The sequence below is a fragment of the Haliaeetus albicilla genome, chromosome Z, assembly GCF_947461875.1.
Source record: "Haliaeetus albicilla chromosome Z, bHalAlb1.1, whole genome shotgun sequence".
Classification (NCBI taxonomy): domain Eukaryota; kingdom Metazoa; phylum Chordata; class Aves; order Accipitriformes; family Accipitridae; genus Haliaeetus; species Haliaeetus albicilla.
Window position 1 is genome coordinate 15,534,203 of NC_091516.1, and position 24,124 is coordinate 15,558,326.

Below are 24,124 nucleotides of genomic sequence, written 5' to 3' on the forward strand. Positions count from 1 at the left end.
CATTACTTTCTGCCCATACTAAGAATGAGCCCTTTTGCCTATTTGAAAAATGGTAGCTTGCAGCTGTACCCACAGAAGACAAAACAAAGTTTAGCATGCTAGCATTGTGGCACAGGGATTACTACTCACCTTTCTGTAATCATTTTGTGGGAAAGCACACCAGTTTATACACAGGTGCATTACAGATAAGATGGGGGGGACGGAGACCATTCCCAATTCTATACTTGAAGGCAGCCAAAATCACACCCTGTGCCCCCATACCCCCCACCCCTGTCACACTCGTGCAACTACTTCAAGTGAGAGTTCAAAATCTCAAAAATTTCCATTAAAACCAACTGGAAGTAAAGCAATTGTAGAAACCTCAAATACAGAAACTACTTCCACTCCTGCCCCAAGTGCTCTGATTTATTTATCTTTATGATGAAGTTATAATTATTCACGAGCATCCACCATAAATCCAAGAGCTGTGCAATTTTCAGGGTGTTTTCACATAGAATAAAAGGTGTACTTGAAAGCATTTTCCAGGATTTTCACTTGTACTCTTTTCAAAATAAATACGTCATACTCTTAGTCTTAAAAAAAAAAAGGCTGATATAAACAGAACTCAGATACAAGAAACATGAAGACTACAAGCCTCAGTTTGGTTTTGAATACTACATGATAGCAAATCATTGTGCTGCAATTAGAGATGCCACAATGAAACTAAAAAATAATTTAGCTGTGAATTAGGATTGTAAATAATGCAACTGGGATTAATTTGTATTTGATTCATGCAGTTAAGTACTCAAATGGTTCTATTTGTAATGTAACCCCCAGTATGTATATTTAACTCTTGCAGTGCAAAATTGTGTTCAACTCACTACAAATGCTACATTTTGATAGCATTTCCCAAAACTGCAAATGAAAAAATTTATGCTTATGTCAAACAAATAGAAAGACAATTGAGAAGCTGACAATGTAACTCAATACTCACCAATGTGATGCAAATTGAATTATTTTGGACATATTAGATAAAATCTACCAGATATTTTCTTCGAAATTTTGCAGACTTCTAATGATTTTTTTTTTTAAAAAAGGTGTGCTCAAAGTAATGACTTGTATTTACTGTAATTAAGACTGAGTCTGCAAAATTTTCCCTGCCAGTAAAAAGGATCTGATTGCTTGTAAAACTATCAGGAGGATGAGAATCTGAGACTAAAATACATCAACATCTCCTTTATCATAATGTAATTGGCCTCCAAATCATTCTCTTGAGAGCAGAATATCAAAAGACCAAATCTCAAATGGCAGGCTTTACTGCCCTTTAAACTTCAATTATTAAATAATTTCAAACACAAGTCTAACTTTCAATATAACAAGATGAAATACAAATTCCTAACAGCTCTCTCATTCTACTAAATATTGTAAATACATGGGCATTTTAAGCTGGTCTTCCAATCCCTTCTCCTTTGCTCTCCATTAAATTCACAGTAAACCAAAGTCAGCATGCTCCACAAATCAGCAAATCTGGGTGTCTCACAAACAAAAACCAGCAAAAAAAAAATCCAGAAAAACAGATTTAGAGAACTGTAGATGTCTACATCCCACACTGATTTCATCAACATTTTATTTTAGGAATTTAAACTCTATTGTTCAAAATACATTGAGCAAGAAATTCAGAAAAATACCATAAAACATAGAAGCTGAAGAACAAATCCATTACTTCTGCAGCACTACACTTCAGACAACACATTTTTCATCACTTTACTAAGGATTCAACTACTTCTGTTTCTTTCTGCTATACATATTCCCATTTGGCCAGGAAAAAAACCCCCAGAACCCAAACCAACCACAAACACTCATCCCCAAAACAAAAACAGATGGAAAAAACTGTAAACAACAGAGACTTAAACATATTTTTAGAGAAAAACAATACTCAAGCTTTTTCAGAATACCATCTTTTTCTTTACCCTTTCCAGCTACTAGGACTGATCCCCAGACCCAGACTTTTACACTAATGATTAAAATAAATATTCAAGGCTGAAGTAAAACTCATCCTTATTTCAGATCAGTTATCTTTAACTTTCACTTTTAACATAAGCAGAAAGCAAAGATTTTCTTTAACAACACATCCAAGTTCCTGTACTTTGTCCATTACACTTGCCTACCACTTCTCTTTGAAGGTGGGGTTTTTTACAGCTTGATAAACTTTTTCTTTGAAGAGACAAACATTTGTGCTTAGTACAGAAATGCACAGATACGAAGATCAGATTAGCATTTTCAATTAGATTTAACAAAAGCTGGCTTACCCCCCACCCCAAATTCACTTCACTCTTGCAACAATGTATTCTTTTCTCATAGGGAAGACTATAAAATGCAATCTGAAAAAATCTCAGTTACTGAAGAATTGCCTGAGATAGTAATGAGATGGAAGCTGCACACAAGATTTCAGTAAGCAGGTCCCACTTTTCACTAAGGTCTAGGAAGTTAACTTGGAAATTTTGAATACAGTTTCTTCTTAATGATGCCTATTAGCTTATTTTATGTTTCACCAAAATAGGCAGAATGATCATAGGAGTCCCTTCTCCCCACACACGCTCTCTTTCCTTCCCCTGAATCTACTAGCTGCTTTACTGCAGAAAGATAAATAACAATGATGAAACCAGCATTTTCTTACAACAAATTGTGTGAATCGGTTACAATTTGAAAGCATCTTTTGATCCTAACTTACTTTTCCTACTTAACTCAGATTTCTATAGGGCCCTTCATCCTTTGGAATCTTAGAAGTTCAAGACACCGGTGGCTGTCCCTAACGAATCCACAAACATTAAAACATTAAGTTCAGCATTTTCCTCCAATGCCCTAAGATGTTTGCTGGTTTTGTAAAATTTGTATTTAATCCCCACCAATATAACACGTTGCATTATTTGCTTGCAGCAAATGCAGATTCATACATTTTGCCCTTTCGAGCACAGCAGAGCGAAATTTGTAGAAGTTTTTAATTTTCTTAAGAGTTTTGTTCTATAACTTCAGATCTCCCAACAGTTCTGCTTCCTATATGCCTGCTGTAAAGAGTACCCTGTTTTGCCTGGGGAGTAGTATTTTTAAACCAAAATAACATTACATAAATAGACATTTTCTGTGGCACTCTATGGTGAACCAATTTAGAAAATGGGATAGCTGTGATGAGCTTTTGGTAATCCACATAACAGCTGGAGTCTCCTGTGGGCAGATGTCTTTGTGCCCAAAGAGGTAATAATACTGTAGCCCAGCCAGAAGTGTGTACTGTGACCACATCGTCTCCTGCTAGAAACAGCTGCAGTCTCCTGGCCAGTGAAAAGGCCTTAGGCACGCATATTGCTATGGGAGCATAGCACCAATAAGGAATTGGAATGCTTTCTTAAGAAGTTCCCCTGCATTGTCCACTGTACTTGTGTATATGGAAACAAAAGCACCTGCACTATCAGTGCAAAAAACCCTCAGAAAGCTTTCTTCTCTGAACCACCATAACATCTATCTTTCTGATTCCTGATTCCTTCATCATTAGACGGTATAGTAAAAAACTCCCAGTGGGTTAGCGTTAATGGAGATTGCCAGACAAGTATAATACATAGATGCAAGTCAAAGCATGCAAACTCACGTGCTGGTAGCACAATAATTTTTGTAAAAGCTACATGAAGATTTGAAGGTGGATGCGCTACCTCTTCTCTATGAGCAGAAAAGTTTTCTTAACAGACCTGCCCAATGATTGAAGTATAGACAAAGGCTTAACACCAACAAGGATTTCAGCTCAAATCTGGAAGATATAATGGCCAAAATTTCTGAAGCAAGTACACAGATTCACTGAACATTGCAACTTCCAAAGAAAGAAAAGCAGTTGTTTCACATTTAAGAAGCGTTACTGATGTTGGGGACTGAAGTCATTCCCTGAAGCAGTCTCTAGAGTCCCTGCCACGTGGTAGCCCAAAGCACCGAAAAGGACCGTCTAGATGTTGCCATACTGCAATGATGATAATAATAATGATGATAATAATGATATTCTGCAGTACTACAGTCAAAGCATTGAGATTTCCTTTGTTCTTTTTCTCATAATAAGACAACAGTGTGAATTGAGAAGGAAGCATTCACATAAACACAAAATAAAAGCAAATACTAGAACTAAAGCAGCAATGTAAAAACAAAAAATACATTTTAAGACGCTTATTGGAGTAAGTAAGAAGTTATAGTTGAGCTCTAGTCCAACCCTTGCAAAAGTCTCTGAATTAATGTTCTGCTGGGTTAAGCGTGGATAGTTTCAGGTTCAACATAACTTTTTGACAGTCTGGTCTGCCTGTTGTTACCCTGATCCATAGAATGGTAACTACGGCTTAAGCATCTCAAATACGTGTACATAGACTTTGAAAGTATTTGTTACTGTACACACACAGAACAGAAAAAAATAATGCAGTGCATAAATTAAGTTTAGCCTTTATAACAGAAGGAGATATTAATATTTAGTGGGATTTCAGGCACTTAAGGATACATAGCTATCAGGATGCTAATGAGAATTTAGTATTCTACAAAGGGAGTAGGCGTCAAAAATCAGTAAGCTCCTCTAATTGTATGTAAAAATTCCCACCAAGCATCATCCTAAAGCATTTTCCAAGGCAAGCTGCTGCAGCTCACAGCATTCTACCAGCCAAGACAGATATGGACATGAAGAAAAGGCAAATGGATGATGGTTTTATAGACACATGGAAGCAGACAGCTGCTATTTGACAAAAGACTGAAGCAAATAAATCAGGAGTGGGTCAGTTCTTAGGCTTTTGAAAATGAGAAAGCTTTAGTTTGCTAGAACAGAAAAGGCAAAAGATAATTTGTGGAAATTTTTTATTTTAATCAATGTAATAACTTAAAATAAGTGACACTGGCATGAATTAAGCACCAGTGAGTCTACAGCTCAGGATGCATCTAGACTGTTCAGAAAATACATGTACTGTTTTTCTTGTTACAAGCAATATGTGAGTATGTGGGGTTTCATGACACTAAGAGGTAAAGTGGATGGCTAGCAATAAGGAGATACTGATCTTATTCAAAGATGAATGAAGAAAACATAATTGCACTGTAAATTATATTACAGTATCTACTACATATTTAGCCCATGTCTATGTGAATAGTATTTTCAGAGTGTATACAAGGCAACTACAGAAGAGAGTTCATAAATAACAACCTTACACCTGCTAACACAATTTATCTACAAAATGACACCAACTACCTTGAAGACAGTCAAGTTTGCTGCCAACTGCCTTGAAAATAGTTAAAAAACATATCTCCAGAAAACCCTAGAGACAGGTTTTCTAACCTATCTGTATATCTCTTACAGAAAACCTCTGTGAGGAACACATTGTGAGAATGTTTTGCTAAGGTCAAAACAATAAAATAATTTGCACTTTCCTCAACAGAAGGGGAAAAAAAAGTTTTACTGTTTGGATTCTTAAACAAACAAGGTGAACACAAAAGCCAACTACTATTACTAGGAAGGAAAATGTAATATTATGTCATACCCTGAAAAAGAGCCCTCAGTAAGTGTACCAATGAACTGGAAAATCCTGCAGAGCTAAAAAGGTAAACAAATCAAGAAGTCAACAAATCAACCAAAAAATGCTTTACATTTGCATCTGCTTTTGGAAACTGTCTCCCTTCTAGTTTAACGGGGGTATGCATGACAGAAAGAAACATTATCCCACCCAAGCATATATTTTTATTAACTACATTTAATTTTCAATAACTGGAAACACTCAGACACTCAGAACCACCCCCCCCGCCCTTCCCCCCATCCTGAGGAATCAGTTTACACACACACATGCACACATATAAACATTAACATATCTGTTTCAGGCAAAAGCTTTTAAAAAACCTCTGTAAATCTGTACTTGTAGTTACAAATACGATAACAAACCATATTCTTGTTTTCGATAAAAACAAAAGTTTGTCTCTTTGAGTGTAAATCATGCATGAAAGGAGGACAATTTTTTTTAAACTGCATATGCTTCACATGCTGCTTCAAATGGCAAAGCTTTGCGTGCCTGGCTCAGAGCCAGTTGACAGCTCAGCTGGATATCAATGCACATTCTGACCCCCCTTGCAGCGTGTCACTTCTGAATTGTTTCCGCGGTAGAAAGTTTATTCAACCTCTCTCTCAAATTCAGTGGACCGACCATCATTCTGCTATTTAATCATAGCAGAACAGGTTATTTTTCTGACAGCACTAAAGCCAGACAGCAATTCCTAATGAACAGCTTGATACAAGTGGAATTTCGACTGTTTTAGCCTCAATTAATTCTGCTGTCAAAACAAATGACTGCTTTTAGTGTTTAGATGTCAAGCTGCATCACAAAGGTCAATTTTGTATGTACACAAACATATAAGCAATCTTTTTCTTGCTATCATCTGATCCTGTGACATCTTTATAAAAAAATTTCAAACCTTCAAATTTAGAAGCCAGGAAACCAAAATATATTTTTAGACCATTACTGTTTCTACCACTAACTTCTCATTTTTATTGCCTGTCCAAAAAAGAGAAGTGATTTTATAAAAAGATAAGGAGAATTTTATTTTTCCCCAGAAAAGGACTTCTTAATCTAGATTTAAAAAAAGAAGAAGCAAAACCAAATTCAAGCATAGCTTATTGGTAGGAATGCAGACTAAAGATGAATAGCTGTTACCAACTTTGAAGTAAATAACATATTTGTGATATATTTATCATGCTAGTACCAGACTGCCACAAGCAAACATTAGTTTGTGGAGTCGGTCAGCTCTACTTTGCCAAAAAGAGGATAAGGGACAGAAAATACAACCGGCGTGTTAACAGGCCAATCTGAGGAAAAATATTGAAATAATACTGGTAAAACTGTATCCTTTGATCTAATTCTACAAATACGCAGTTCCACCACAATAATTACTGAATTTCTGATTACTCTTTGTTATATCAGCCTAGCCTATATATAGCCTCTAGAGACGCTTAAGACTTGACTGAATCCTCATTTTTTTAAAAATTCATGTTGTAAAAAGAAAACTATAGCATGGTGATAGTACTCCTTTTGACAAAGAAAAGATAGAGATGATAGTGGCAGCACAAATAACTACAATTATCAGTAGCAACGTATGTAGCACTTCCAAGGAAAGTCTTTTTTTTAGATAAAGAAATTAACACACAAGGACAGCATCTACTAAACAAGCAATCAATTCTAACCCTGATTCTGTTACTAGGCTTCCAGCCCTGCACTCAGTTCACCGGATCAAAGGAAACATTATTCATCTCAGGCTCTTCTGGTACTGTGGGTACAAGCTCTGTGAATACAGCAAACACACTACTCTCAAGGGGCAGTCTTTCCATGTGGCTTACAGAGCAAAAACAAAGCGGAAAAGGATCATAATCTGAGGAGCTTTAGAATAATTATTATCAATTAAGATGTTTATCAGCAGCAAGGAGATACATTTTTTCTCTGAACTAAAAAGGTGGCAAACATCTTCAGTTACAAAGAAAATATTTTTATTGCTCAGATAACACAAGAATTTTCAGCAAGAGACATTAAAAACATACCCAAGGCAACGTTTCAAGTTAGAGATCCAACTAACCTGTGACACCTGAATATGACAGCAAACACTGGAAGTTTCAGCCACAATTTATGAAAGCATGAGGTCTGTGAGCAGCAAAATTAATGTCAGCTAAGACATCAAACTGCAGAATGCTACGTTTTCTAATTCCTGCCCTCCACACCATTCCCAGCCACTTTTCTCATTCTTTTCTACTCTTCTCGTGCTTTATACTTAACTTTACTCCGTATTTCCTTTCTGGCTGCATAAACAACAGGATGTGAGATGTGGCTGGTTTTGAACCATCCACAGGCTAAGTGGCTGGCCAACATGCACGCATACATACAAACACATTCTCAGCTGTCTGCTGACTCCAAATGAGTAACTTAATCATTACAACTGCCTTTCCCTTACATGGCATGATGAGTTTGGGTCCTTCTCTACCCGACTCCTCATTTTCATAAAGTCTTTGAAACCTCTAATTTTCCATCAAATTGGGTTCAAAGTAGCAGAGTCTTGTGAAAGCTATATGGGTGTGTGGAGAAAAATACTAAGCAGCAGCAGGACTGTATAAGCCTAGTCTATAAATATAAGTATTGGTAACAAATGGCTCTCCCTGACTGCATGGTCCATGATTCACCTGCTGAAGGCAGACCATGCAAGTATGCAGTGATGAAAGAAATGCATGGACACGTTCAAGTAGTTTTCTTCTTAAAGAAGTCAGCTAAGGTTTTGGAACACTAGACATTGTAAATATGTTAAATTATAGCCCTCATCTTTGAAGACTGCTTCCAAGAGTCATGTCTTTGTAACAGTCACGCATTGTCCCTGTAAACCAAGAGGGGTATGGTTTCTTACTGAAGTTCTGAACTTAGACCCATGAAATCATCAGAGGTTAAGATGTTTCCTAAAGAGAAAAAAGAGGATAATACATTTTATAGTATCCAGAATTTTTCAGACAGAAAAATCTTTTTTCAATTCAACAAAATCCTCTCCATGGGAACGTTTTCCTGCTTTGTAGTGCTTTGCAATTGTTTTCCTATTTACTTACATAGAAGATTCATTTTGTGGGGAAAGGAAGAAAAGTAGATATGTTTAACCACCTCTCCACCCTAACTGTAAAGTGGGAAGTATTAATTAGAGTATGACAGTTTCCACACATGCGTCATTGATAAGCAAAGAAAATCAATGTGAAATTCTTTCTGGTGAGCTTTTTCTGTAGCTTATGGCGAGTATCAGACACTTGTCGGGGGAGAAGGTTGAAACCACAGGAATAACATGGAGAGACATGGCATTAAGGATTACCACAAAATCTCCCTTCCACACATTTATGCCCGAAGACCTGCTTGGAGCCCAACACAGTAAAGGTTTGACCTTGAAATACATCTCAGCATTTAAAGACACAAAATATGCATACTATTATCCGATAGTATCCATAATAGTATCCAAGTCAGTGGTTGCAAAGAAGACAAATACATGTTACAAGACACAAATTTTCCACTCCTGTCTGTTCTTCCTGACCCAGGCTACCAAAAATGATACAGATCTACACAGTCCTCTGAAGGATTGCATCAGCTATGATAGTAGAACAGAGAGGCACTCTCTGAAACTAAACTCCCAAGGCTTAGGAAGAAGTTTAATGATAGTAACAGCATTTCTTATACTGTTTTTCTAGACATCCCCTTTCCCCTGAAAAGAGCAACCAATAGAGAAAAGTCTTCAAAACAAATTCATTTCAACATTAAATAAAGAATTTGAATTACAAACACTATTAATAAAAGATAGGAATTTGAAATTTTATTATCGTGGTTAAACCTGGGCTTAGGTCTGTGCAGATAGTTTGATTAGCTACCGCTTAGACATCTTCCTTTTTCCTACCCTCATACTATTCAGGCAATAGGTCAAGGGGTACACCACAGTACCTTACAATGCCAAAATGCAGACAAATCAATATCCATCACTTAAAATGGAATTACTGACACAGAGAGCCACCCAGGTGATCTATAACAATTAAGCCAACAATAAAAAGATAATGAAGAAAAGCAGAAAACATCCTGCACTTCCTGAGAACCACCATGGCTACACAAGGTTAAATACAAGTCAAGTGAGAATTCATTTTTAAATGCCAGAATAAGTATTTGTGTTCAAGAAAGAGTATGACATACAGACCTACTTGTCTGACAGTCAATTCAATGCAGAAGTTGTCCAATGGTAGTTGGTCCTGGTATAATGTACTATCACGTTGCAGTATTATTGCCAATGGAATTATGAGTTAATTAGAAGCGGGACCCTGTGCAACACAAGTTAGTAACCACTAATACTAGATAGATTATTATATGCATAGTTTAGGATTTATTTCAATTTTATTAGAAAGGTACACTATTAAGACAAGTGGTTTTGAGTTTGTTTTTTAAGTCCAACTTTAGCTTCCTCTGTTTGCTTCCCTAGTTTAAAACCACATTTTTCCTCAAAAAGCTTGTGTTGCAAGACTCAAGTCATTGCTCTTCTCTAACACTGCAGTCTACTAAGAAAGAACTACATGTTCAGATGTTTAGGTTTCCAAATCTTTCCAGATTTCAGAAAGTTTTGTTTCTTGTAAGCTTTATTTTCTGATAGAAAAGAAAAAAACAACAGAGAAAAGAATACACTTCTTCCTTCTAATTTTGCCAAGTATGCTTCCTGTGAAAATTTCATGTTTGAAAAGGCCATTTAGTTAATGGCCTAGTTAATTCTGTCCAAAGAACATTTCCTATCTTAAGAGAAAAATATGCCTCTAATAAATAAATTAAAAAACCCAAACCTTTTCCTCAATATTAATTCCATATAAGTTTATGCTACTTTAGGTAACTAAAGTATAATCTTATTTATGTTATTAGCATAAAACACATCTCAGTGTGTTATTTCTGTTCTCAGGTGTTTAAAAGCTCTTCACCTATCCTACACACTAATGCATTTTCTCATGACGATCACCTAATTAATATCTTTTTGCTACTTAAGCTTCTGAAATAGACATTGCTTTGCTCCCACAGCCCTAAAAAATTATCTGCCTCAGGCTGCAACTCCTTTTGTTTGTAACAAGAAAATTCAAGAGGGCCCAACCGTACTTCATCTTACTGAGTGTCCAAGATCATTCAAAACCCAGCTTTTGCCTGTTGTATCTACAGATGTTGTCTAAGGTATTTTCATCAATGCTGCTAGTCTTCCACTTGGATTAAGAGACTCTTTGAACAAAACTTGTACAGTTATAACTCTCCAGACAATTAAAAATAAATAAATCACAATCTAAACCAAGTTTGCAACTTAGGTATACGTAATTATTAAAAATCTGTGCTGGCAGATGAGACTTCCTAAAGTCCACATCAGCTTTGGCAAGTTTGTTGTTTATGAAGGGACCCAATTTTTGCAGGCAAAATAAAATAGACATCTAAGACAGGAACACATTTGTTGGTATAGCTCTTGAGCTTGCAGCTCCTCATCAGAAACAGAGCTCTACAGCACAGGACCCTTAAATACTTTTTTACCTGCCTCAAGCTCAGCTTCTCATAAAAATCTTCAAAGATATCCACTTAATTTCTTCCACTAACTTCTGAAATATAGCAATGGTCTCCCTTCCTTTACAAAGAATACTTTTCTGAATCCTTTGGATACTGTCAGTGTTGATAAACTAAACTCATTCCTCAGTCAGCCTTCTGTGTAGAATTACGTGTTGGCACAGACTTTGAGAAACTGTGACACTTCAGGCTATTTATGCACCTAATCACAAGTGTCAGCAGCATTAAAATATTCACAATATTTACAGAAAATTATTTATAAGAACATAAAAGAAATACTTGCTTTGTTACACTTCCTTGTGGAAAAGAAGCTCAAAGATGTCATGTAGAGCTGTTAAAAAATTAGTATTAACCATTGTCAGTGTTTATTTCCAACTACTTTGTTGCTATTTAGTGTCCTAGAAAAAGCATTCTTATAAATCCTATAAAATATTATGTTATCAAACCAACCCAGGGAAAAAATAAATGCCACACCCAGCACTGTTTCATGTCTTTCTCTCAAAGCACAGTTCATTATTCAAGCACACAAAAAGCTACTAGCTTTAATCAAAACAAGCTTCAACACTCCATGGCCCTTGTTTTGCCTCTCAATCTCTGGGAAAGGACTAACTGGTTTCTAAAATTTCTTAGCAGTAATACAGTTATTATTAACCATTTTTTCCCAGTTTATCCTGTTCATCTTGTACATTTCTTCAATAGATAGAAAACACATAGTTTAACACAATGCACTAACTAAATAGGAATATTAACATCTAGTGAGCACAACTGTGCATTTACAGTATTTGCACTAGCTATTTGCACTAGCTTCCCACTTGTGGTGCAGCTCACTTTAATACTCTTGCTTGCATTCATTTTGGAAAAAACACATAAGCAGTACACTCCATAGGCATTTAGGATTAAAATGCCCAAATAAGCATGTCATAAATTCATACCAAACTTTTCACTTCTCCCCCCCCACCCCCCAGACAGCCACAGAAAACATTATTCTAATCAAATAATCAGTAATTCAGTTGAGTTCACTGAATCAGAAATCAGTTGAATTGAAGCCTAGGTAAAATTTGTTTTTTAAATGCTTCATAAATTGAAGCTTTAATGCTTTATGATTCTGCTAACAGGTAATGCTCGCAGCATTAATGAGCTGGTAAGGAATCCAGATTAAACTGCTTTGCTTGCCATCCAAATAGTAAACATGGTTGGTCAACAGCTTTGCAGCCTGTGAAAAGTCCACATTGCTTTCAGCAGGAATGCTGTACCTAAATAAACCATTATTTTTTAAGACTTCAAAATATAAAATGTGTTAGCTCTCCAGAAACAGAGCTTCCAAATACGTTCCCTCAGAATAGACAAGGATCACCAGCACATTGACAAGGATACCAGGATGGTTTTTTCTGATATGTGCTACCTTGTGAGGCAGTGGAGATCTTGACGTTATAGCTGTCCTAAGTCACTGATAAATTTCTCAACTCTAGACTACTTGATAGCTGTCCCAGAAAGAATTTCAAAATTATTAAAAAAAAAATCCTGAATTAATGTCTTCATTTGACATCCATGACCTTAAACTTTCCCATGACTGGAGTTACCAGGAGCCTTGAGACATTTTTTTTCTGCATAGGCAAATAAAGCAAACTAGGTTTCAGCAGCTCCAAAAAGCAACAGACCAAACATTTTTTTAACCAGCATTACTGATCAATTACTGGCCAAATTGCCAATTTCTGGATTTGGTGGAGGGAGGAAACGGAGTAGGAATTTTACATCTGTCCTTTTCTGAATGTTGTTATCTGTGGAAGCACCATTTGATTAAAAGGACTTACGTTATTATTCCTAATACCTAAAAGGACAAGGGGGACAAAAGTCAAATGCTTTACTGTATATGCAAGAGCCAATTATGGCTGATCAACAGCAATGTGCATAATCAACATTGGAAAGTCCTTTTGTTATCATTTATTCCAAAGAGCTGATGGATTGCAGGCGCTAATTTTACACTGTTTAAAAAAAGCAAACTTCTTCTAGCTCCTCCATAAAGTTCAAATTTATTGTGTGGATAATGAAAGGAGACAAGAAGTATTTTTATGGACTTGTGTTTTCCATAGCCCAAATTCTAATGCTTTTACTGGTACACTTAGAAGACAACCTGCATGTGACTATTCCTCTTTGCCAGATCTTCTCTGCCTACTTGTATGTTGCAGTTGCAAGTCACATTCTAGCTTATTCAGACTGTGAAAGATGGATCAAACTAGCACAAAACCAACAATTTTTTTAAAAATTATAGTTAAAAGATGACCCAGCACCTCTCTCACACTGAATAATGGCACAGCATATGTAGTACTTGCCATCTGCAGATCACTGTTTTATTGTAGGGCTAAGGAGTCAGCAAAGAGTATGGCTTTCCAGCTTTTGTCTGTATTACAATAAAAATTTTGATCACCTCTTTATTCAATTTTTAAGAAAAAATGCAAAAATCATCTAGATTCGGCTTTTGTTCCTGGTTTTTGGGACAATGCAGCACAGCTGAGTCTTCGCATTTGGCCTTCAAGGTACCTTCCGGGTAAACTGTGTAGTGGGCAAAAACTAACACAGGGATGAACACACAGTTAGTTCCCCACATAGAACTAGATCATCTTCCCCCATGAGAAGAGGGCATAGAAATCCAGTAGCTAAAAATTAAAAATCATTCATGACCAACTACAGCTATATAGGCATTCACTAACCTCTTCAAACACATTAGGTACTATCCTGCCAATTTCAGACATAAGATCTAGGAAGAAAATGAGCTTGTACTTTCTAGCAGTTTCTATTTCACACAGCATCACCTTTTCATACTGTAACAAACCAATTTTTTAATCAATTATTAGAAGATTAGGTAAATAAAGATAGAACTCATCAATATGTCATTAATCTGGGATAGACATCATCTCCAGTATTTATTTAACGCATACTTTGGGTGGAAGAAAAACAGACATCTTCTGCCATGCAATAAATGAATTTTCTAAGGCACATGGAGCAACAGCCTATCACAAACAGAAAATTGATTCATGAGAAGTGACCAAGAAGTTTTGATGAACACTGCAGGACCATGTGAGTGACAAAAGCATCTTCCAAACGACAGTATCATAACTGCTATTAGACCTAACAGCAGGAACATACTACAGAATCATAGAATAGTTTGGGTTGGAAGGAACCTCTAAAGGTCATCTAGTCCAACCCCCCTGCAATAAGCGGGGACATCTTCAACTAGGTCAGGTTGCTCAGAGTCCATCCAACCTGATCTTGAGTGTTTCTAGATCATCTACCACCTCTCTGGGCAACCTGTTCTAGTGTTCCACCACCCTCATCACAAAACATTTCTTCCTTATATCTAGTCTGAATCTACCCTCTTTTAGTTTAAAACCTTTACCCCTTGTCCTATCACTACAGGCCCTACTTTCTTGTCTCCATCTTTCTTATGAGCCCTACTTTAGTATTGAACAGCTGCAGTAAGGTCTCCCCAGAGCCTCCACTTTTCTAGGCTAAACAACCCCAACTCTCTCAGTCTTTCCTCACAGGAGAGGTGTTCCATCCCTCTGATCATTTTTGTGGCCCTCCTCTGGACCCGCTCCAACAGGTCCATGTCCTTGTTGTACTGGAGGTCCCAGAGCTGGACGCAGTACTCCAGGTGGGGTCTCACCAGAGCGGAGTAGAGGGGCAGAATCACCTCCATTGACCTGCTGGCCACGCTTCTTTTGATGCAGCCCAGGGTACGGTTGGCTTTCTGGGCTGTGAACACACATTGCTGGCTCACGTCCAGCTTTTCATCCACCAGAACCCCAAGTCCTTCTCTGCAGGGCTGCTCTCAATCCCTTCATCCCCCAGCCTGTATTGATAACTGGGGGATGCAGTGGTCCTCCCCAGGTCCAGGAGCTTGCACTTGGCCTTGTTGAACCTCATGAGGTTCACATGGGCCCATTTCTTGAGCTTGCCCAGGTTCCTCTGAATATTAGAAACTGTTCAGAGAGCACATTAAATTCTGATCTGAAGCCTTACTATTTATTACAGGTCCTGACAGCTCTCCTTCTGTTTTTCAATATTTTACAATAAGTGATGTTTTTTTCATTTTAAAATAAAGATCTGCAACTGGATGTATATGGCTATTTTTTTTACATTGAACAGAAGTAAGGAAAACAAATGCTGAATACAACTTCTTCAAATACTGTATTACTAAAAATTGTAAACTAAAAACTAAATTGAAATTTAAAAAAATATTTAAAGTAAATTCAGTAAGAAGTAGGTGATAAAGCTGACTAAATAATTTATATAGGTAGCAGTTAAAAAAGAGCTATTGTAAAGAAGTCCACAAGTGAAGTTAAAAAAACTCGCAAAGAGGTATTTGCTTGAAAGAAACGGCATTTGTACTAGAAAAACAGTGTTAATCCCTAGAAGCCCCTGTACATAATGACTTCAGGTGACAGAAATTAGCCACCAGAGGGAGCCCATATAATCTGGTACAAAGGACATCACTGTACAAAGAGAAATTTCAGATAGGCAGATAAGTTTAAGAAAATAATTGCCTATATCTAGAAAATTCTACTGTAAATTGCTAATAGTCTACTCAATGCAACATCCCTCTTCAGCACTTCATTTCAGATTCATTCTTATTTTTACAGATACAAGTAAAAGCAAGTGAACTCTGCTATGAAGAGCTATAACTATAGCTAGAATATACTGAAATAAAGTAAAATACCTTGTTACGTATTACCTTTTTAGTTTATTTTGTTCTCCAAATTCAGTATTTCAGAAAGTGGCCCACCATCTAACTTAGTATATTAGCCCAAAAATAATATGGAAGGGAGAAGGCCTGCATAGGCATGGGGAATTTTAATTTATTTCCTTCAAACAGATTTAGGACTGGAATGTTAAGCAACAGTGACATCCATAAGACATTTTTTTTCTACATTTGCTTTGTACGCCAAGTCAGTATCATTTTTATAGATTTATCTGAGGAGCCATCTCCTTCTCCAGCTTAACTAATAAATACATCACACAGAGAAAGACTTCCAACATTTGCTCCGTGAGTTAAAACACCTTTCTGTCAAGAACAGTTCTCAAATGCAGAAAAGTACTTTTTTAATCAAGAAAAAGCAGTCCTTACCACACTGGATGTTCCCATTTCATTCTTAGAAGGCTGATAACTCACTTTGCCTTCCAAATCTTTGTAATTGTCAATGCTGTATGATTCTAAGTTAATAAAACGAATATAATAGAAGAAGTAATCATAACTAACATCACTAGCGGTCTGTGTTTCTAGTTTTTGACACTTCACAACTTCTTGTGAATTTGTATTCTTTTACTGCTGAATTTGCCTGTGCTCTCCCTCTGCACCATGACTGCTTTACAAAGCTTATAGCAATACAATAATTTAACACTGTAAAAGAAAAGTCAAGGCACATACATTTCCACACTAAACATGCTCTCTTTCCTTAGAATACTTTGCTATTAAAAGAGTTGAAGAAATGAAATTTGCTATGGCAAAAGCTTTTATTTGGCCCCAAAGAATACAAATAGGATTTGAAGAATGCCATAAAGCAGCAAGTAAGTAGACAGTGTATATACCTTTCCCCACTAAATTAAAAAGTGAAGTGTTACTTTTCTTACGATTACTATGTTGTCTAGCAAAACCCCATACTAATAACATGGATGACTTGAAGTGCAGAGTGCTCTAGGATACATTAGCAAGAGTCTTTATAACCCAGTGAGACAGAATCCTAAATGCAAGATGGAGATCCCTAGCCACGACATCTTGGCAATAGCTAGTCAAAGAGGTCCGAACACTGAATTTTCACGTCTTTGTCCTGATTTCAGACCAACTGAACTTGAACCCCTGAAGTTCATACTTTTTCTGTCTTAATTTTTACTGAAAAATTGCAAAATACAAAGGAAAATTTTTCCATATACAATCTCACTCAGCCCACTTGGATATCAGGTTTAGTGGATCACAGAAAGAATATGAAACAATGTTATGTTAAAGACACCTCACAGAGGCATTTTAAGATACCTAGTAATCATATTTAACAATTTAATATACATTCTCAAGATCTTCTCTGTTATATACATCCTTGCTCTGAAAAAAACCTTTGTGCTTCTATACTAGAAGACAAAGATGCTAGTCAGGACTCCCAGAGCTGAAGAAAATAGAAAACAGTACTACTGAATTCCTGTATTCACACACCTAGTGACTGAATTCATGCTCAAACATTAAAGTGAAGTCTTTATTTTTCCTATAACGCTAGATACACAGTACTGTGAGATTGTCTTTTTATGCCAGTCCAGGGAAGTCTTATACATCATACCCAACAAGCAGTACTTTCAGAAAGTACTACTCAGTTTGCTGCTTAGTAAAGAAACAATCTACATATAAACTATTAAAATGGATAATTTTGCAAGCTAACCAAATAAACTGATGCAACTGTTCCAATAGTTCAATAAGCAGCTTTATAGACTGTTCTGAATATACCCATAAATTCATATAAAAGTTCTGAAATATAATTTATGCAGAAACACATAGTAGACAACACATTGTGCAAGGAACTTCAGCTTCTTGACAAATTTCACTGACGTACCAAGCAACAGTATAGTTTTAAAGCTTCCTTGAAGGTCTACATAGAGGGACTAATTGCCATGCTTTATGAGCACAAATACTACACATACATAATAAATTGTGTATCTATCCCTATGAAAAATTTAATATCAAAGGGAATGAATTCTGAGAATTTGAAATTGTAAGTACATTAAAAATATAACACATTAACAAATAGGGGTTTGACCTTTTATTATGAGTGGAAATCTACAGTTTTAAAATTAGCATTTCCTGCTCTGTTATTTTTAATCTCTTACCAGGTCTTTCCTTGCCAGTTCCTTTTGACTCAGCAAATTTCTGTATTAAACTCTCAACTGTAGTATTTGTCATGTTATTAATAAACTCTTCGTGCACCTTCAAAAAAAACCACACCACACACAAAAGGAATTTAAAAACTAGTAATTGAAAGAATGTAATGAGCTTTAAAAAGTGGTTTTCTGTAGTTAAGGTTCAAAATCCTTCCCTCTAAAATATATTACAGGGCTTCCAGAAATCAACAGGCATTTTATCCAGGAAATCCTTTCTTTGCTTTAGTATTAGCAAGTGTATGTACAATACAGATAGAAAATAGGAATGAAAGAATACAGCTTGATGACGGGTCTAGGATTGACTTCCATTTCTTCCATCTAAATAACTTGTGTATATATCATTTTCTGAATTTGTCAGCAACATGTCCCACTACAATATCAGGAAGACAAGCAGTCTCTTAAGCCAGCACCAGTTAAGGGTGTGACCTGTTATTATTGTATTATCACAGCTCCCACCTGCTTGAGCGAAAGCATTACTGTTGTAATGCTCTTGGTCTGAAAAAGGAACAACCACATGTTGTTAATAAGAATTTTTTCCAACAAGGCAGTATGTATATGTTTTAGAAATAAAGAGCATGACCCTTGTGACCATCGTTCATTAGCAGAAAACCTCAAAACTGAGGAAAATAGTGTACACAAATAAAACTACACTTTAAACCATCTAAAAATTAAGGACTACTTGTAAGGATTATTAATTAAACCAACTTACACCTAAAGAAAAGATACTATAATAGCTTCTGTTACTGAAGATCTTTTGCTCATAAAACCCAAAGTGTATAAAAAATTTGGAAACTTTTCAGAGTGATATAATTTCAAGTTTTAGTCAAAGAAAAGCACAAGTATCCCGATTATGTGTGAAATGAGTGCTAATTTCATATCTAGGGAACAGAACCTTGAAATAAACTAAAAAGTCTTCAAATTGTCAAAATGTTTTGTTTTGTTAAGACAAAATTTTTCTGTAAATTTTACGATACTAAACTTATAAATGCAACAGGAAGCCATAAAACTTTGAGCTTATGTTGAATTTACCATCATTTGAAAGATGTAATCTTGTAATTACCACAAACACAGTAAGAAATGTTCCATTTAATACTTAAGAAAAATACATAGCATAATCCAATCAAACAAATGATAATATAAAAATTACCTCTCCTATTTGTAAATGAATTTCTTTTATGGTATTTGACAATGATTCTATAATCTCTTTCATACGAAGAAGGTGTGTTTCTTCAATGTCCTGAAATTTCTGTAAACGAATACAAGCAATTAATCATAATGAAAACTTTTCTTGAAATACTAAACCTTAAATTTTAATAATTAAGTACACTAAGTGGACATCAGCCCCCCACCACCCCGTGTTTGTTTGTTGTGGTTTGTTTGTTTGTTTGTTTGTTTGTTTTCCCAGATCTTGATCATGGTAATTACAATGTTTAAGAAATTCACAGAATTCACAGTTATGAAATAATGTACTTTATTTAGAAAATGTACTATTTAAAATAGAATATATCCTTTAAGAACCATTACCCAGGTTTTTTACTTTCTCTTTAAACTTTCATCTATCTTGATTTTTCAAAAAAATCTGACCTATTTCTACCAAAAGAAAATGGGGTTAGAGAGTGTTTTTAAAAAAGTCTTTTCTCCATTACTTAAGAGTCTTTTTTTCATCTAAACCCAGAAATCTTATTTCTGGATCCATTTTGCTTTTCCTTCTTAGCACCCTCTCCTCCTGCTCACAATATACACATGCTTTCTCTTTTTCTAGTTAAATCTATATCCTTTTCTTCTTTAAATATGATTCATTTGTTTGATCTTTAAACTCACTGTATATAATCTTTGCAGTTTGTTCCATTTTACCCAGACTTCCAGCTGACAGCCATTTTAAAATCACTTCCAATGTTTTCAATTACCCATTCCTAGCCAAAGATCAGAACTAAAAACGGCCTCATTCTCTGCAACAGTCAACCATAATTGTCTTGAAATCTTTGTTTACTTCTGCTCTTTCTTAGTTCTCTTCCTATTTCTGTGACTGCCCTTTCATGTGCGTCCAACTTTGGAGCACCACTTAATCCTCTCTCCAATTTGTACAGGATTCTCTGAAGACCATCTCTCCACATTTCACACCTCCTGGTACTCTGATTCACAAACAGAACTCCATAGTAACAAGTCAAGTATCTCTGACTTCTAAGCTCTCAATCTTTCTTTTACCATACTTATATATCTCTCTAGCCATCAATCAAGCAGAATAACTTTTTTCTTCTCCAACAGCCTTCCTCTTAATTACAGAGGATATGGTCATCCTCTGTAGCCTTTCAAAACTATCTACGGTCCATCTCTATAGTATCTGCTCTCAGTCACTATCAGGTTATCAACACATGTTCACAACGCATCTTTCCAATGTGTGCCTGTTTCCACTACCTAATTTTAACCTAAACACACAGCCAACTTTTGAGGTTATGCCAATGATGCTTCCTTCATGTTTGGTTTGAGCTCCCCATAAAACTCTGCAAAACAGAGGTACCAGTCTCCTTTAAACTCTTCTCTATAATGCATATCAAAAAAGTTGACCGTTCAGAGATTTTTTTTTTGCCTCTTATGTCAGTTGAAAGCACTCCCCTCCCCCAGTTGTTTCCTTATTTCTTGTTTATTGTTTTATACTTAAGATTTAAAGCCTTTGAAGTAGAGCCATCTTGGCCTTGTACAGTACATAATACAAAGAGGATCTGATCAAAGAATAAAGCTAGGTACTTGTGCTGGTTTTGGCTGGGATAGAGTTAATTTTCTTCATAACAGCTAGCATGGGGCTAAGTTTCGGATTTTTGCTGAAAACAGCGTTGATAATTCAGGGTTGTTTCAGTTATTGCTGAGCAGCGCTTACCCAGCGTCAAGGCCTCTTCTGCTTCTCACCCCACCCCACCAGTGAGCAGGCTGGGGGAGCACAAGAAGTTGGGAGGAGACACAGCCGGGACAGCTGACCCCAGCTGACAACAGGGATATCCCAGACCATATGACGTCATGCTCAGCATATACAGCTGGGGGAAGGAGAACAATGGGGGGAACGTTTGGAGTGATGGCATGTGTCTTCCCAAGTTACTGTTACAGGTGATGGAGCCCTGCTTTCCTGGAGATGGCTGAACACCTGCCTGTCGATGGGAAGTAGTGAATGAATTCCTTGTTTTGCTTCGCTTGTGTGCGCAGCTTTTGCTTTACCTATTAAACTGTCTTTATCTCAACCCACCAGTTTTCTCACTTTTACCCTTCTGATTCTTTCCCTCACCTCATTGGGGCAGGAGTGAGCAAGTGGCTGTGTGGTGCTTAGTTGCTGGCTGTAGTTAAACCACAACAGTCCTATAATACAACCACATCATTCATATCACCGGTATAATCATTAACTGAATTGTTTACTTTCACTTTTGAAAGATCAGTCCACCTTAAAAAGATGCATTGAAATGAATCTGTAATGTTAATGACCCAACAAATGCAAGCCACTACTCAGTGTTTTAAGCTACAATACAAATGAAAAATTGTTGACAGGATATTTAGCTGTCCAACTTAGTATACACAGTTTAACTAAGCATTGCTCCTTTTTATAAACATGTATGTTTTCTTGTAAGTTTTACAATGTTTTTAAAAAATGAATTATTACTCATTCTTGAACTTTATTTGTATGCAGACTGCTCAACAGCAAAATCATCCAAAGTCAACTCTACTCAGTTTTAGATAAGACAGAAGGACTTCTAAAGAATAATTTAGCACTTTCAGCTATTAGATCCCTTCCAATGTTTGACTGTGCTATGTGATTTTAAAAGAAGCTTCTAGCAAGGTGGAAAATCCAGCAAATAAGACATCATGTTTTCTTAGCAACTGCATAGCAATTGCATAATACAACTATAGCTTCACTCAGAAAAATCTTTCAACATGAGGAATTTCTGTCATATCCGATTTCTAAACAACAGTGAACTATATTTTCCTGTTTCTTTAATCACAATAAAACCTTCCATGTTTATCGCAACAAAACCCATAATTTGCAATTCAAGATTAGGAAGATCATATGTTTCAAAATTCAACCTCTCAAAATCACGTATCACAAGCCATTTCACTTTGATAACTGCAGGTTAGAGAGTAAATGACAAGAGGAAAAATACATAAAATTTATGCAACAAGATTGGTGGAGCTTAACTAAGAAAAGAGGACAGCTAAGTGAGGACATTACTACATGATTACCTAGAATAATGCCACAGCAATTCAAGATGTTTGTCCTCAGAAAAATAGTATGTGAACAGTATAAAACAGATTTAAGCTAAGCCAACTGATTTTGCACTGAAACAGCTGACAATGCTAACAACTCCTCTTTGATTTCATTTTCAGAACTAGTATATTTCAAGTGAAATATACTCTAAATTAAGATGATCTAGGGTGTTCTTCATATACAAGTCGGCTTCCACTTATTCATGGGTGTTGCTGTTTTTCCTATCACATCATCTTTAAAGTAGACCTCCTGCAACCAAACTGTAGATGCAACTATGCCATTATACTTAAAACAAATTCCACAGATAAGACTTACACTGGCAGAATGGCAATTTTAATTTCCAATGGGGACAGCTGTGGAAAGTTTCCAGGTGTCCATTATCACATTAAGTGAAAATTTAAATTTTATGTAAAACGGTTGTTGCAGTTAAGGAACTAAGGACATTTAGACAAGTATGGTTTGTAGCGCGAGGTGACTTTGTACCATTTTTTTATTGAGAAAAAAGCCCAACCCAACCCCAAAAGATCCTAACTGCACCTGTCCTGTCATCCTCTGCTCCACCCCCCTGCCCCTGCCAAATCAAAATAGCCCAAAAACATGGTGAGGTTTTCCCAGCTGTAACAGCTGATATAGAAAAAGACTTTTTTCCCCCTCTCTATGTTGCAGCCTGGTTTAAATAGGTAATACCCACCTAATAACACAAATATGAAAGCTGAACAAAGAGCACCTTCATATTCTGTCTCTGTATACAAAATAAGCTTTTATTTTTCTCATTCTTTTGTTGTAGTGGATTATTTAAATGGATTTTTTTTTAGTACATGATGAAAAGCCCAGCTAGTTTGCTTGCTGAAAGCCCCTACATTTTCCTTCACTAATTCACTGACAATGAAATCCATTTCAAATACTCTTCATGTTCATCTTCTGTCAGTTCTAAAAAAACTCCTGTTCATTACTGACAGCTTTCTTGCTCACTGGGGACGAGTTTACAGTGCAATTTAGCAAGGCCAGCTTATTGAAGTCATATTTGTTAAATTTTTTCTTGTTGTTTCAGAAAGCAGTAAGTCAACTGTATAAACACAGCCTCTTTCTTGTATGGTAAGGAATAGACAGCAGACAGCTTTTGTGGGACTAAGTAAAGATTTAAAGCAACCTGATTGAACTTGCTCTGCAGTGGATCAGAAGCATTCACAGGATCTGTTTCAGTGGGGTTCAGTAACTTCCAGAGCAAGGTAAATAACAAACAGGGCAGGAACTTCTTGATCCAGAAAAGCCACACTTGTATATGACTTGAGACAAATAAATGAAACAGTTCAGTATTTTTTCTGGTATTATTTGATTTCTTTCTAGCAAAAGGTGTGGCCTACAGCAAAAGTCAGGCTGCACTACAATTTATACAAACCACACAATGATGGAGTTACTGGAATGCTTACTGAGCAAATACAATAATTACAGTAACAGGAACACCACAAAAAAGTTACCATTTTGGGTAGTAGCAGTATGTGTTCACATGTCAGTTTGATTCCACCTACTTTTATTTCTGGAAACTCTCCAGGAGGAATGTTACACTTCAATGATTCTTTTGTTGCTATTATATTTCACTTGTTTCCAAGAATTGTTTCAAGATACATATTAGTTAAGTTTAAAAAGGTTGCCAAGTCTCCAAATTCTCAAGGGCTTGTAATCACACATGCCAATTCCAATCCTATTGCCAGTCAAATTGCCTAGGGATAACTGATATGCAAATATTTTAAGGTACAGTGACAGACACACAATACTAAGGCAACAGACGTAAATGTGTAAGGTGGACACATATGCAAGTGAGTCCAGGTCAGTGTCACATGTTAAACCAGCTTAA

The 24,124-nt window shown here is 36.2% G+C and overlaps 1 protein-coding gene across 5 annotated transcripts in view; it reads right to left on the reverse strand.

The window, feature by feature from the left end:
• The window catches only part of FCHO2 (FCH and mu domain containing endocytic adaptor 2), a 96,262-nt gene that overhangs the window by 45,184 nt on the left and 26,954 nt on the right, over positions 1-24,124 (reverse strand). For all 5 annotated transcript variants that reach the window (XM_069776010.1, XM_069776009.1, XM_069776012.1 and 2 more), the window contains exons 7-8: positions 19,171-19,269; positions 17,973-18,069 (exon numbers count right to left, since the gene is read on the reverse strand). In XM_069776010.1, the coding sequence (XP_069632111.1) occupies positions 17,973-18,069; positions 19,171-19,269 (196 nt within the window). The remainder of the gene's footprint in view (positions 1-17,972; positions 18,070-19,170; positions 19,270-24,124) is intronic.